Below are 15484 nucleotides of genomic sequence, written 5' to 3'. Positions count from 1 at the left end.
CCTAGGTTGGCTGTTCCTGCGACTTATACTCCAGAGCAACTAAATGAATATAAAAAAAAAGAAAATAAATGTTAAAACTACGGACAAATATGAAATATAAATGTTGAAATAAATGTTAAATATGTATAAATAATATAATGTAATATAATATTATATATCTCTTATACTCCAGAGCAACTTATAAATGAATATAAAAAAAAGAAAATAAATGTTAAAACTACGGACAAATATGAAATATAAATGTTAAAATAAATGTTAAATATGTATAAATAATATAATTTAATATAATATTACATATCTCCCCAAATTCACCGTCCGGTCAAGCATCATATACCATATTTTCCAGACTATAAGTGGTACTTTTTTTCCTAGGTTGGCTGTTCCTGTGACTTATACTCCAGAGCAATTTATAAATGAAAAAACTGTTTATGTTCCATAAACACTGGACACCTTTTCTGTTCATGTTAATTTTTTGTGTAGCTAATAAGCATTGTTATGGCCAGAGCGCCGTCTGAAGTTGATGAAATAAATATAAAATATGTATTTTTTCCATACAGGGGTCAGGTTAATATATATTTTATAAACAGTATGATAAGCAAAAATAAAAAACTCTCACCAAAGTCTGTCTTGCACTGCACAGAGCCCGTGGACTCCGAAGGAGTGCTGAGGACCTGGTTGGCATTTTTGGCGATGATTCGGAACTCGTAGGGTTCTCCTTCTCCCAGGGCGGTAACGGTGAAGAAGGTGTCAATCACGTTGGTGTAGTTACACTTCAACCAGCGGCCCTCGCCGGTTAACGTGTACGGTTTCCGCTCGATGATGTACCCCACGATGGGACTGCCGCCATCGTTGAGCGGAGCCATCCACTTGAGCGAGACCGTAGTTCTGGTCACGTTTGTCACTTCTGGCTTGCATGGTGGATCTAGCGGACACAGACGGTTACGTCACTCAATGAATGGAACGGATCAATGAACGTGATCAATTTGTTGGTACTCACCAACAGGGTTTTGGGCAACAGCTCCTTTGGATGCTTCACTGGCTTTGCTCAGACCAGCACTGTTCATGGCGTAAACCCGGAACTGGTACTGTAGACCTTCGACCAGACCCTCCGCTTTGTAAAAACACTCAAAGCACGGGATCTTGTTCTCCCTCACCCAGAGAATATTATTCCTCTCCTTCTTCTCGATCCAGTAACCCGTCACCTTGCTGCCACCATCATGGTAAGGCTCCTCCCACTTCAAGGTCATTGTGTTGGCAGAGATGTTAAAGACGGATGGCCTAGTCGGGGGTCCAGGGGGGGCTGCAATTACAAAATTGCATTTCATTAGAGACTTTAGAGACATACTTTTATAGATTTGTATTTATTTTTTTATTGATTTTTTTTTTTTACAAAAAATCTCTGACAAATTCCATATAATAGGGCAAAAGCAGGGCCCCTAAAATGTTCATAAGCCCTCCTAAATTTTAATAATTTAATGATTTAATGATTTTTTTTATTAATTAATGAATTAATTATCCTTAATTTTTATTGACTTTAAAATATATTTTTTATAGATTTGTATTTATTTTTTAATTGATTTTTTTATACAAAAAATATCTGTCATATTTCATATAATAGGGCAAAAGCAGGCCCCCTAAAATGTTCATAAGCCCTCCTAAATTTTAATAATTTAGATTTTAATTTTAATATAAATTAATTAATTAATTCATTTATTTTTCTTATTTTTTTTGATGATTTATGATTTTTAAAAATATTTTTTTATAGATTTGTATTTATTTTTTAATTGTTTTTTTTTTAAATATCTGTCATATTTCATATAATAGGGCAAAAGCAGGCCCCCTAAAATGTTTGTAAGCCCTCCTAAATTTTAATAATTCAGATTTTTTATTAATTAATTAATTATTTTTTCTTATTTTTTATTGATTTTTAAAAATATTTTTTTATAGATTTGTATTTATTTTTTAATTGATTTTTTTTTTTTACAAAAAATATCTGTCATATTTCATATAATAGGGCAAAAGCGGGCCCCCTAAAATGTTCATGAGCCCTCCTAAATTTTAATAATTTTGTTTTTTTTTATTAATTAATTAATAATTTTTTCTTATTTTTTATTGATTTTAAAATATTTTTTTTTATAGATTTGTATTTATTTTTTATTTTATTTTTTTTTTTACAAAAAAAATCTCTGATAAATTTCATATAATAGGGCAAAAGCAGGCCACCTAAAATGTTCGTAAGCCCTCCTAAATAATTTGATATTTTTTTATTTATTTACTTTATTTACAAACTCCACACAGAGATGGCCGAGGGTGGAATTGAACCCTGGTCTCTTAGCTGTGAGGTCTCGCTGTGCTACATTCTATGTATGAAAAGTGCTCTATAAATAAAGTTTGATTGATCTAGGAGTCCGATTCAAGAGGTTAGTGTCTGTTCAGGTTACTTACTGTAAGGATGCTCTGCTACGATGGTTTCCGACTCGGTCGGTTTGCTGACTCCGAATCTGTTTTCAGCCGAGACCCTGAAGGTGTACTGCATGTACTTGGTCAGATGAGCCACATGGAGAGACGTCCGTTTCACGCTGGAGTTGATGAGCTGCCAGGCGGACGAACCCGATTCACGTTTCTCCACGATATAGTTGGTGATGTCGGTGCCGCCGTCGTCCTCGGGGGCTTCCCAGTTCACCACACAGGACTCAGAGGTAATACTCGAGATTTCGACGGGCCCCGTCGGAGGACTCGGTCTCCCTGTGACATTGACTTCGACGGTGAAGGTCTTGCTTCCGACGACATTCTCCAGCGTCAAGTAGTATTTGCCCCCGTCGCCCCTCATGGCGTCCTTGACCGAGATGCTGGTTCTTCCTTTGGTGACTTGAATGGAAACTCTTTCGGAGTTCTTCAGCCTCATCTCCTCCAGCCTCCAGGCGACCTTCGGCGCAGGTCTACCGCTAATCGGAACATTAATGGTAAAGGTGCTGCCAGATCTGCATGTGATCAGCTGGTTCGGGATCTCACTGAGATCCGCTGTGGGTTCAATATGAGGCTCCTTGACCAAAACCGGCGCCAGAGTTTCACGAGGTGCGCTGAGACCGGACTCGTTCTTGGCCTTCACACGGAAGTGATACTCGTCGCCCTTGTTAAGTTTTTCCACCACATAGGAGACGTTCGTGGTGTTGCCAACCACCATCCATTTATCCGAATCCTTTGCTTTGGCCTCGATGATGTAACACTGGATACGGCTGCCGCCGTCGTGTTCCGGTTTTAGCCAGCTCAGTGACACGGATCTGTCCGTGGTGTCCACAACGTCCATTCTCTTTGGAGATGCCGGCTCGGCGGTGGCAATGACGGGCTCTGTTATCTCAAAGGCCTCGCCGACGCCATGCTGGTTCTCCGCGGAGACCCTGAAGAAGTACGGCACCCCCTCCAGGAGGTCCTGGATCTTCAGGATAGTCTGAGTGCACTTGCCGCCAGATTGCTGCCAGGTACGGCGGCTAGCTTCGCGCCTCTCAACAACATAGTGGTGGATTCGCGCTCCACCGTCGTTGAGTGGCGGATCCCATTGAAGCGTGACGGATCCTCTGGAGACCTCCTGGAAGGCGACAGCCTGAGGAGCTCCAGGAGTATCCATGACCTTCACGGTGAACGTAATGGCCTTGGTACCACTGCTGTTCTCCAGGTTAACCGTGTATTTACCAGTATCGTTCCTGGTGCAGTTTTCCAGAAGTAAGGTACTGCTGCCTTCCGCGGTTCTAACCTCCGACATGACACCAAGTTCTCCTTCTTCTTTCACCCAAGTGGCGACGGGAACCGGCTTGCCCCTGAATTGGACACCGAGTACCACCGAAGACCCTGCCTTGACGATGTGCGTCTGTTTGAACGTGGCGTCGATATCCACCTCCGGCGGCGCTAGTCTATCCACAGCCTGAGCAGGTTCCAGAGTTTCCATGTCTTCACCTCTTCCGACAAGATTGACAGCCGCAACACGGAACCGATACTCAGCTCCGGTGCGAAGACCAGTCGCCGTGTACTTTGTTTCTGGTACCAGCTCTTCGTTTACTCGATTCCAGTCCACTTCGTCGCACCCAAGCATTTCAACGATGTAGCCCAGGATCTCAGAACCTCCGTCATCCGCGGGCTTGGTCCATTCCAGACTGATGGAGGTATTAGTGGAGTCAGAAACGCAGACCACAGACGGAGCACATGGGATGTCCTTGGGCTCCACAGCTTTAATGGGTATGGAGACGTTGCTAGGAGCTCCGACGCCGGCGTCGTTGACAGCCATGACCCGGAACTCGTATTCCATGTCCTCGGTGAGATGGAGAACCTTGTGAGCGCACTCAACGATGGGTTTCTTTGAGAGGACCTTGTAGAAGCGGACGGTCTTCTTCTCTCGTTTTTCCAGAATGTAGTACTGAATGGGGTTTCCTCCATCGGATGTCGGAGGAGTCCAGGCCAGGGTTATGCTCTCTCCCGTTACCTCAGTGGCGTCGGGCGTTCCCGGGGAATCGGGGGTAGCTGGGAAAAAAAATGTCAAGCGGAACAAGTGAAGACAAAAATATAAATATTAGACCAACATTCCCAATCCAATCATGTGACTCACTGTATTGCAACTGAGCGATAATAGGACAGGATTCCAACGGTCTTCCGACTCCAAACTTGTTGACGGCCGAGACCCGGAACTGGTACTCGTTAGTCTTGATGAGTTTGGTTGCTGCGTAACAACATTCCTGGCATTCGTCGGACACCAACGCCCAGGAGATCTTGGATGTTTCCCGCTTCTCGATGATGTAATGTGAAATTTCCGAGCAGCCGTCGTTCTCCGGTGGGTTCCAGGACAGCGTGCAGCGGCCCTCGGAGATGTTGCTGAACGCGATGGGTCCCACCGGCTCCCCGGGTGTATCTGCACCACATGACGGAGATTTGGTTTAAAGTTAGGAATACATTCGTAATAAGTGTGTAAAGCAGGGGTCTCAAACTTGCGGCCCGTGGGCCAAATGCGGCCCGCAAGACGCGACTTTGAGGCCCCCACCTCAATGTTTATGGCCCGGAAATGACATCTTAAAGCTGTGTGCACACCGGACACAATTGACGCGATTTTGCCCCGCCCATACTGTTACCCTGATACTCTGTTACCCCGCCCCGTTTTCTTTGGATTAGCAATGAAGCTAAAGGCTTATGACGCCGGGTATAAATAAATGCAGGAAATGATTTGGAATAAAACGGAAAATACACGTCAAGATAAAGCATCTCATCAAACATGGTTACATGGTACACCCTGGACAGGTCGCCAGCCAGCCAATCACAGGGCACATATAGACAAACAACCATTCACACTCACATTCATACCTATGGACAATTTGGAGTGGCCAAATATTGTCTATTGATTTTTTTTTTTTTTTTTAATAGATTTTTTTTCTAAATAATTTGATATTTTTAATTAATTAATTAATTAAATAAATAATTTTCTGATTTTTTTATTGATTTTTAAAAATATTTTTTTATAGATTTGTATTTATTTTTTAATTGATTAAAAAAAATCTCTGACAAATTTCATATAATAGGGCAAAAGCTCATCAAACATGTTGTCAAAGTTACGGCGCTGCTCCCAGATGGAACTGAGTACGATGCTAACATGCTAATTGGGTCAAATTATTAAGTTTCATTAATGTTTATGTTAAAGGTTAAATAACTGTACAATTGAATCTGAAAAAAAAATAATTTTTCTACCCACCAACCATATGTGGTTTCTTATGTTTTTTTTATTTGCCGTTTAATTATTATTATTATTATTTTACTAATTTATTACTAATTGATTGATTGATTTTCTTTATTCTTGATTTGTTTATTTATTTTTTCAGCTTATTTTGTGCATAGAAAAATAAAAATTAAGATATTTGAGAACAGTGGAATGTTTTATGATATATTTTGGTGTGGAAAACCGGAACCAAAGCACTAAAAAAGTGTAGGGTATAGCAGAAGCAAAACCATTAAAAATACTTTTTTTATTGATTTTTTTTCAGTTTTTAATAAATGCGTTTTGGGGTTGTTGTTTTTTTGAAAACCTGACCGCATCAGGTTTTTAAAAAAAAAACAAAAAACAAAACTTCACCCAGAACCTAGCTCCGGTGGCCCCCCAGGTAAATTGACTTTGAGACCCCGTGGTGTAAAGTGACAAAACCGAACAGACAAAGTAGTTCACCTTGAACTTGAACCAGGAGATCCTGCTTTTTGCTGCCAGATCCGTTGATGGCTTCAACGGTGTACAGACCGCGGTGGGTGCGGTCAGCATCTCTGACAAAGACGGTACTGTAACCGGCGACGGTGGTAGTATCCATCATCTGTTTGGTGATTTTCACTCCGTCTTTGTACCACACCACCTTGGGAACGGGTCGCCCGGTGATGGCCGCCTTCACTCGGATGTTGTCTCCGGCTTTAACGGTCAAACCCTCGAAATACTCTGCGCCGAATTCAATTTGAGGAGCGGCTTCAGGAGGAAAGAAGACAAGTAAGATCAGATTATCCATTTCCTGTTTTACTCCGGAATCGTGACGACCTACCGTTCTCGCTCCTGACCACGATTAATCCCGAGGAGTTGGACGGCGGGCTGACGACGCCGATAGCGTTTCTGGCGATCACTCGGAACTCGTAACGCTCGTTCATAGCCAAACCGGTCACGGTGTACTGGCAGTCGTGGACGTCGGTGAGGTTGGCCTTGAACCAGCGACCTTGACCTTGTCGTTTCTCGATGTTGTAGCCGGTAATCTTGCTACCGCCATCACGTTTTGGGGCGTCCCATTTGATCGTTATCGAATCGCTTGTCACGTCCGTGTAGTCCGGTTGGCCGGGAGCATCTAATAGAATTAAATTCAATTAAAAATAATATTTGTCCGGGAAAGAGACGAAGAAAATATACGGCGCCACTCACCAACGGGACTGACGGCCATCGCCGGATTGCTGGTATCGCTCAGTCGGCTGAGGCCAGCATCGTTCTGCGCGTAGACTCTAAACGAGTACTCCAGGCCTTCGATCAATCCTAGGATTCTGTATTCGGTTTCTTTGATCAGTACGGTGTTGACCTTTTGCCACATGACGCTGTTCTTTTCCCGCTTCTCCACGTGGAAACCCAGAATGGGCGTCCCGCCGTCGTAGATGGGCTGTTCCCACTGGATCGTCACGCCGTCGTTGGTGATATTGTACACCACGGGCTTTCCCGGCGGTCCCGGCGGTCTGAACTGATGCTTGGCGATGACCATCTGCGAAACCAGAGCCTCGCTGACGCCGTATCGGTTCTCGGCGCAGACTCTGAACTGGTACTGTACGCCCTTGATGAGGTTGGGTACTTTGAACTGCGTTCCCGTTACGGTGGAACACGCCATCTTGAACGTAGGCTGAGAGGTGTCACGCTTCTCGACGGTGTAGCAGGTGATGTCGCCGCCGCCGTCGTCGTTGGGCTCGTCCCAGGAAATCACGATGCTTTCCGCTCGGACTTCGTCCAGACGCATGGGTCCGACAGGTTTCGACGGGGGTCCGAGCGTAACGACGTAAATATGGAAGGACTTCCTGTTGATTTTGTTGTCAAGTGTTAGCGTAAATTTACCCTCGTTCTCTTTCTTCACGTTCTTTATCATGAGCGTGGCTTTGCTGTCCGTCTTTTTGAAGCGGATCTGCTCGCTCTCCTTCAAAGGAAGGTTGTCCTTCAGCCACATCACCGACGGCTTAGGTTTACCTTTATACGGAAGCTCAATGTGGACGTTATGACCTAAGCGGACGCAGATTCTTCCATCTGGGTAGTCTACAAGGCTAGCTTCGGGTGCGATGACATAGTCGATCACATTGATGGGTCCGATCTCCACAAAGTCACCTTGACCTTTCTCATTTCGAGCGGCGACTCTGAAGAACACGTTTGAGTGCTCTTTTAGTTTCTTGACCTCAAGTTCACACTGACGGCTAGAACCTCCTAGAGTCCATTCCTCGTCTGCGGTTTTCTTTTCAACGATGTAGTCAGATATGATGCTGCCGCCGTCGTAATCGGGTTTCAGCCACTGCAGCGTGACAGAAGTCTTGGATGAATCCTTCATAGAAACCTCTTTAACCGGTCCAGGGGTCTCTGTAGCCTTGACCGGTTCAAGAGTTTCGCATGGTTCGCCGACACCGTTCTCGTTCTCGGCCAGAACCCGGAAAAAGAAGGATGTTTTTTCGGAGAGATCTTTGATGGTGTAAGATGTTTCAGTGCATTTGCTCGTCACCGCGGAGTAGGATCTCTTGGACGAGTCCCTCTTCTCCACGATGTAGTTGGTGACTTCAGCTCCGCCGTCGAGGAGTGGAGGCTCCCAGCACAGAGTGACTTTTCCACGAGTTACTTCTTTCAGTGTCAGGTTCCTGCACGGAGCTGGAGAGTCCTGGACTTTCACGGAGAGGGTCAGCGTCTTGGGCTCTCCCACGCCGTTCTCGATCTTCACCGTGTACTTTGCGGTGTCGAGCTTGGTCACTTCACGCATGACAAGGACTGTGGTCTGGTCCGAGTGGTGGAATTCATAGGACGGGTCGCTGTCAATGCATTTGTCTCCTTTGCTCCACGATGCCGAGGGGGCCGGGCGGCCCTTCAGAGGAACAGAGAGCTCCACGTCCTTGCCGGCCTTCACGATGTAGTGAGTTCTCATGGCCACATCCGAGTCAATCTGGGCTTCCTCTGTGAATTTGATCATGAATTTGGTCATTGAAACACAAAAACATCGTGTTGGACTCTTTGATCGCTGGTCTTCAAATTGACTTACCGAGAATATCCTTAGCCTGCACGGGCTCCGTCATCTCCAACGGCTCCCCACGCCCGGCGCAGTTGACAGCAGAAACTCGGAAGAAATAATTAACGTCCGGTTTTAGGTCGTGGACCGTGTATTCCGACATCTTGACCTCTCCTTTGGAAGTAACCATGACCCAGTCTTCCTCTCCCTCCGTCAGCTTCTCCACCATGTAGCTGGTCACTTCGCTGCCACCGTCCCACTCTGGCTTGGACCACCCCAACGTGATGGAGGTCTTTGTGGAATCCATCACCCTCAGCTTACTAGGCTCATCTGGTGGATCTGGAAGTCAAATGGTAAAGGTTTTAATGGTAATGGTAATGGTAATGGTTTTATTTCATTTGAACATGCATCAGATTACAATTGAGTGCATCCCATAATCAGTTCCCAGTTCCACATGTCCAAAAGGAGTAGGAAGAAGCAAAGCTTATTAAATCCTACCCCTCCATCTGGTACTTTTACAATCACTAACTGTTACATTTGTTCACTTCCTGCTTTCCTAATATAATGTAATTTAAAAAAAAATTTTTTATTTAATATTTTTATTTTTTTAAATAAAAATAAATAAATAAATGTGTGAAAATAAAATATTTTTTTATTTTTATTTAAAAAAATAAAATCCTTTCATCATTATTTTCATTTTTATTAAAAAAAAAAATAAAAATGTTTATTTTAAAATTTTAAAATAAAAACAAATGAATAAATGTGCGAAAATAAAAATAAAATTTAATTTTTAGTTTAAAAAATACAAATATTTTTTATTTTCACGCATTTATTTATTTTTATTTTCATGCATTTATTTCTTTATTTTTATTTTAAAAATAAATATTTTTATTTTAAAATAAAAATATTTATTATTTTTATTTAAAAAAGTAAAAAAATATATATTTTTTATTTTCATGCATTTATTTATTTATTTGTATTGATAAAATTACAAAATTATTAAAAATGAATTAAAAAAATATTTTACGAGGTGATATGACCATACAATGACATAATGGGTACTATAGTAACTGTCAATATAGTGATGACATTTTTAGCTAATTGCTTATTTTTAGCCTTATGCATTATTTTAGCTGTTTGAAGATGAACTATATCAGCAAGTTGAAGTATTTGTGATTTTACAAATAAGGAGTTAGTATGTTCTCTGTAGACAAATCGATACATACGTACGTATAAACATGTGAGGTCCTGATTTCCGAGCCCGTGAGCTCGATGACTTACCAACTGGATCGGCAGCCTTGTAGTAGTCGGACACGTCTGAGAACGGTCCTTCTCCCGCCTTGTTTATGGCACAGACGCGATATTGGTATTCATTTCCTTCGGTGAGATGGTAGACGGTCTGTTTGATGTTAGCGACGGGATCTTTGTAAACTCGAATCCAACGCAAGCTCTTCTTGTCACGTCGCTCCAGGTAGTAGCCAGTGACCGCGCTACCGCCGTCCACACCGGGTTTGTCCCATTCGACCACCATAGTGGTCTTGGTGATAGTGTTCACCTCGGGAGTATGTGGCTGCCCTGGAGTTACTATTGAAAACAGATACAAAAATACATATTTTATGACAAATAATTGCATTTGTGTTTTCATGATCGGGCGCAGGAAGTCATATTAGACCAGGGGTGGGCAAACTTTTTGACTCGTGGGCCGCATTGATATGACAAAATTTACATGGGGGGGGGGGAGACTATATATTTTACACGTAACAGTCCACCTGGTATTATTGTATCTGTAAAATTGTCATGCAATCTGCTATTATTATTTATTATTTTATATTTATATTTAAATATTTTAAAAATAATAAAATATTATAATAATTGCAATAAAATTAAAATAATAATTATTATATTAATATTATGTAAAATATGCAAATATAACAATAATATTATATATAATTAATATATATATTATATAATAATACTATATATTTTACACGTAACAGTCCACCTGGTATTATTGTATCTGTAAAATTGTCATGCAATCTGCTATTATTTATTATTTTATATTTATATTTAAATATTTTTAAAATAATAAAATATTATAATAATTGCAATAAAATTAAAATAATAATTATTATATTATTATTATGTAAAATATGCAAATATAACAATATTATATATAATTAATATAATAATTAGCATTAATATAATAATTATAATAATCATAATAGTTCTAATAATAATTATAATAATCTAATAATAATAATAATTATTATAATAATAATTATTATAATAAAATATATATTTTAATATATATATTATATATATTTTAATATAATATATAATATAACAAAAATATAATAATAATAATAATAATTATTATTATTATTATTATGTGCTTGTGTCCCTTTTTTCAGGAGCACTTTGTAAACAACAGACCATGTCAAACAACGAAATTGATACAACCATCAAAAGGTTGGCTCAGGCCATGATGCCAGGTTGTATGTTGACTTTAAATGAAATACTTTGGAAAGATTGGGCGGGCCGTATTCAAACACTTGGCGGGCCGGATGTGGCCCCCGGGCCGTAGTTTGCCCACCCCTGTATTAGACTATAAGATCATAAGCTCCAGCCTAAATCTTACCAAAGGCATTCTTAGCAAAGACGGCGTCCGACTCCAGCGGTTCTCCGACGCCGTACTTGTTAACCGCCATGACGCGGAACACATATTCATTTCCTTGCACCAGTTTGCCAACGGTGACGTAGGTCTGCTCCTGCTGCTCGGAAACCGTGGACCAGACTACCCGGCTGGTCTCACGCCTTTCAACGATGTAGTGGGTCACCCTGGAACCGCCATGGTCGGCCGCACATACGGGCTCCCAGCTGAAGGTGATTTTGTCCGCCGTGATGGAGTTAAAATGAATACTGCCGGGTGGGGGTCCCGGTTTATCTAAGCACACACGGAAAGGAAACACGCGTGAGCAAAAAAAACCAAAACAGGGTTTTGATGATGCAACAGTAGATGATATGTGAAAGTCGTCTAAATACCAAGGATTTCAACCCTGATGGTCGCAGACGCTGAGCCCAAAATGTTCTTGATCTTGATATCATAAGAGCCTGTGTGGAAGCGAGTGGCGTCCTTGATCAAGATGGCGGATGAATCAGTTGTATTTTCCACACACAGCGACGAAGACGCGACGAGTTCCTTTTCGTTCTTCAGCCACTCGATGCTTGGCTGGGGGTTGCCGAATATTCCAACTCGGAGTTTAATCGAAGTTCCAGCCTTGTACTGAACCACATCCAAATACTCAGGGGGCAGGTCGATGGACGGAGTGCCTGAAGAAAAAAAATATGGTAATGGTAATGGTAATGGTAATGGTAATGGTTTAATTTCATTTGAACATGCATCAGATTACATTACAGATTACAGATTACAGTGCATCCCATAATCAGTTCCCAGTTCCACATGTCCAAAAGGAGTAGGAAGAAGCAAAGCTTATTAAATCCTACCCCTCCATCTGGTACTTTTACAATCACTAACTGTTACATTTGTTCACTTCCTGCTTTCCTAATATATTTTAATTAATTAATTTTAATTAAAATTAAAATTTAAGTTTTTTTTTATTATTATATTTAGTTTTTAATTTTTTAATTTTTTATTTTGCTTTCTAATATAATTTAAGTTATTTTTAAAATTATTTAATTTTAATTTTAATTTTAATTTTAATTTTAATTTTAATTTTAATTTTAATTTTAATTTTAATTTTAATTTTAATTTTAATTTTAATTTTAATTTTAATTTGTTTAATTTTTTATCTTTTGTCACGTACCAAAGTACAAGGTGATATGACCATGCTACAATGACAATTTTTACATTTATTTTATTAATTAAAAAAATTTTTTTTTAATTTTAATATTTTCAAAATTAAAAAAATAGTTTTTATTTTTTATTCTTTTTGTCACGTACCAAAGTACAAGGTGATATGGCAATACAACAATGACATGAGTTTTAAATTTATTTTATTAATTTAGTACTTTTAAAAAAAAATGTTAAAATTTTCAAAATTAAAAAAAAATATTTTTCATTTTTAATTTTATTTTTTTTGTCGCGTACCGAAGTATGAGGTGATATGACCATACAATGACATAATGGTTACCATAGTAACTGTCAATATAGTGATATATATAGCACATCTCCTCTCTTGTAGAGAAGTATTGCATGACATTTTTAGCTAATTGGTTATTTTTAGCCTTATGCATTATTTTAGCTGTTTGAAGATGAACTATATCAGCAAGTTGAAGTATTTGTCATTTTAGAAATAAGGAGTTAGTATGTTCTCTGTAGGCGGCATTATGAATTATCCTTACTGGCCTTTTTTGCAGTACATTTAGCCAGTGAAGATTGCTTTTATAGTTATTATCCCATATTTCCACACAATAAGTAAGATATGGTAGAACCAGAGAGCAATAAAGAGTGTGGAGTAAAAAAAAAACAATTTTTACATTGTTCAATATTGAAATATTTGTGTCCATATGAATGATAATTTAAACACATTATGATTTTTACAGATCGGCATCGAATGAGGACTCACCGCATGCGTCAATGCACGTGACCGGGCCGGCGATGAGAGAAGGATTGCTGACAGAGCCAACGGCGTTCTTTGCATACACCCTGAACTCGTAAGACTCATCCTGGTTCAAACCGGAAACGGTGAAAGCCATCTCCAGAATGTTTGTGAAGTTCGCCTTCACCCATCTGCCGCTAGCCGCCTCCCTCCTCTCCACGCTGTAGCCGGTAATCTTGCTGCCGCCGTCATACGGTGGCCTCTGCCAGGACAAGCTGACTGAGTTTTTGGTCACTTCGGTGACCTGGACGTTTGCTGGAGGATCTGCAGAAGAAAAGGTAGAAGTTGCCAAATGATTTCTGAATAAATGTGAAAACAATATCTGTGGAATCGGACTCACCGCAAGCGTCAATAGCCAGCACCTCTTCGGATGTCTTACTCATTTTTCCAATGCCGGCGGAATTTTCGGCGGCCACCTTGAACTCGTAGATGAGACCCGGGCAGATGTTGGTGACCCTCCACTGGTTTCCTGGTATTGCTGTTTTGTTGATTTTCTGCCAGAGGATACTTCCTCTCTCCTTCATTTGAAGATGATATCCAATCACCGGATTCCCGCCGTCATTCACCGGCTCGTTCCAGCACACAGTCAGACTCTCTCGAGATACATAACCGATCCATGGCGTGGATGGAGGTCCAGGGAAAGCTGGAATAAAAATATCATATGGGAATTAAAGGCACAGTTATGTAATAATACTATAAAAATGAATTACTTCAATTGTATCGTCTTACTGTACGGAAGCTTGATCATAACCGGCTTGCTGTCAATATGGTCGCTAACACCGTAGCGATTCTGGGCCTTTATCCTGAACTGATACTCCTCTCCCTTGGTCAGCTTCGTTGCCTTGATTTGGTTCCTGGCTATGCTGGTTGAGACCTCGGTCCAAGTCGGGGTGCTGGTTTCCCGTTTCAGAACAACGTAGTTGGTAACAGGACTGCCGCCATCGTATTCCGGAGAATTCCATTTTAGGTACACTGTCGTCTCGCCGACTTCGCCAATCTCCACAGGTCCAAGAGGGGGTCCGGGTCTATCCAGTACAACAAAGTTCATAAAGATCTTGGTGGCACCGCCGGGGTTTGAAGCCGTTAGCTCGTATTTTCCAGCGTCGCTAGCGATGCTTTCGTTCAGGGTGATGCTTAAGCTGTCCGGAGTGACTTCGGTCAACAGTCGCTTGGATCCTTTGATGACGACGTTGTTCTTGGACACGTTGACTTTCGGCATTGGCTTGCCAGTCAGTGGAATGTCAAAAGTGAGGTTTGATCCAGCTCTCACGTAAACGGTATTCTTGGGGTAGTTCTTCAAATCGAACTCTGGGGCCTCTGTTAAAATCAGAGCAAACATATGATGATGCTAAATAGTTGAACAATTGTAGTATGTTGAAAGTAATGGTAATGGTTTAATTTTAATTTTTAATTTGAACACGCATCAGATTCCAATTGAGTGCATCCCATAATCAGTTCCCAGTTCCACATGTCCAAAAGGAGTAGGAAGAAGCAAAGCTTATTAAATCCTACCCCTCCATCTGGTACTTTTACAATCACTAACTGTTACATTTCTTCACTTTCTGCCTTTCTAATGTAATTTTTTTACATTTATTTTATTAATTTCCATTTTTTAATTATTTGTAATTATTATTTTAATTATTATAATTTTTTTAATTTTATTAATTTCCATTTTTTAATTATTTGTAATTATTATTTTAATTATTATTATTTTTTTAATTTTTATTAATTTCCATTTTTTAATTATTTGTAATTATTATTTTAATTATTATTATTTTTTTAATTTTATTAATTTCCATTTTTTAATTATTTGTAAATATTATTTTAATTATTATTATTATATTTTCAAAATTTTGTAATTTTGTAATTTAAAAAAAGGAGTAGGAAGAAGCAAAGCTTATTAAATCCTACCCCTCCATCTGGTACTTTTACAATCACTAACTGTTACATTTGTTCACTTCCTGCCTTTCTAATGTAATTTTTTTACATTTATTTTATTAATTTCCATTTTTTTATTATTTGTAATTATTATTTTAATTATTATTATTATATTTTTAAAATTTTGTAATTTTGTAATTTAAAAAAGGAGTAGGAAGAAGCAAAGCTTATTAAATCCTACCCCTCCAT

General features: G+C 39.9%; 1 protein-coding gene across 2 annotated transcripts in view; it reads right to left on the bottom strand.

Annotated features, from left to right (window-relative positions):
- LOC131136273 (titin-like) overlaps positions 1 to 15484 on the bottom strand; it is a 196852-nt gene that overhangs the window by 21134 nt on the left and 160234 nt on the right. For both annotated transcript variants that reach the window (XM_058082950.1, XM_058082951.1), the window contains 14 exons: positions 14087 to 14674; positions 13698 to 14000; positions 13325 to 13621; positions 11781 to 12068; positions 11377 to 11682; positions 10020 to 10322; positions 8772 to 9077; positions 6923 to 8686; positions 6555 to 6848; positions 6197 to 6481; positions 4598 to 4897; positions 2446 to 4512; positions 998 to 1300; positions 617 to 922 (listed from right to left, as the gene is read on the bottom strand). In XM_058082950.1, coding sequence (XP_057938933.1) covers positions 617 to 922; positions 998 to 1300; positions 2446 to 4512; positions 4598 to 4897; positions 6197 to 6481; positions 6555 to 6848; positions 6923 to 8686; positions 8772 to 9077; positions 10020 to 10322; positions 11377 to 11682; positions 11781 to 12068; positions 13325 to 13621; positions 13698 to 14000; positions 14087 to 14674 — 7710 coding nt within the window. The remainder of the gene's footprint in view (positions 1 to 616; positions 923 to 997; positions 1301 to 2445; positions 4513 to 4597; positions 4898 to 6196; positions 6482 to 6554; positions 6849 to 6922; positions 8687 to 8771; positions 9078 to 10019; positions 10323 to 11376; positions 11683 to 11780; positions 12069 to 13324; positions 13622 to 13697; positions 14001 to 14086; positions 14675 to 15484) is intronic.

This window comes from Doryrhamphus excisus, chromosome 9 (genome assembly GCF_030265055.1).
Source record: "Doryrhamphus excisus isolate RoL2022-K1 chromosome 9, RoL_Dexc_1.0, whole genome shotgun sequence".
NCBI classification, from domain to species: domain Eukaryota; kingdom Metazoa; phylum Chordata; class Actinopteri; order Syngnathiformes; family Syngnathidae; genus Doryrhamphus; species Doryrhamphus excisus.
This window is presented reverse-complemented; position numbering and strand designations above follow the sequence as displayed.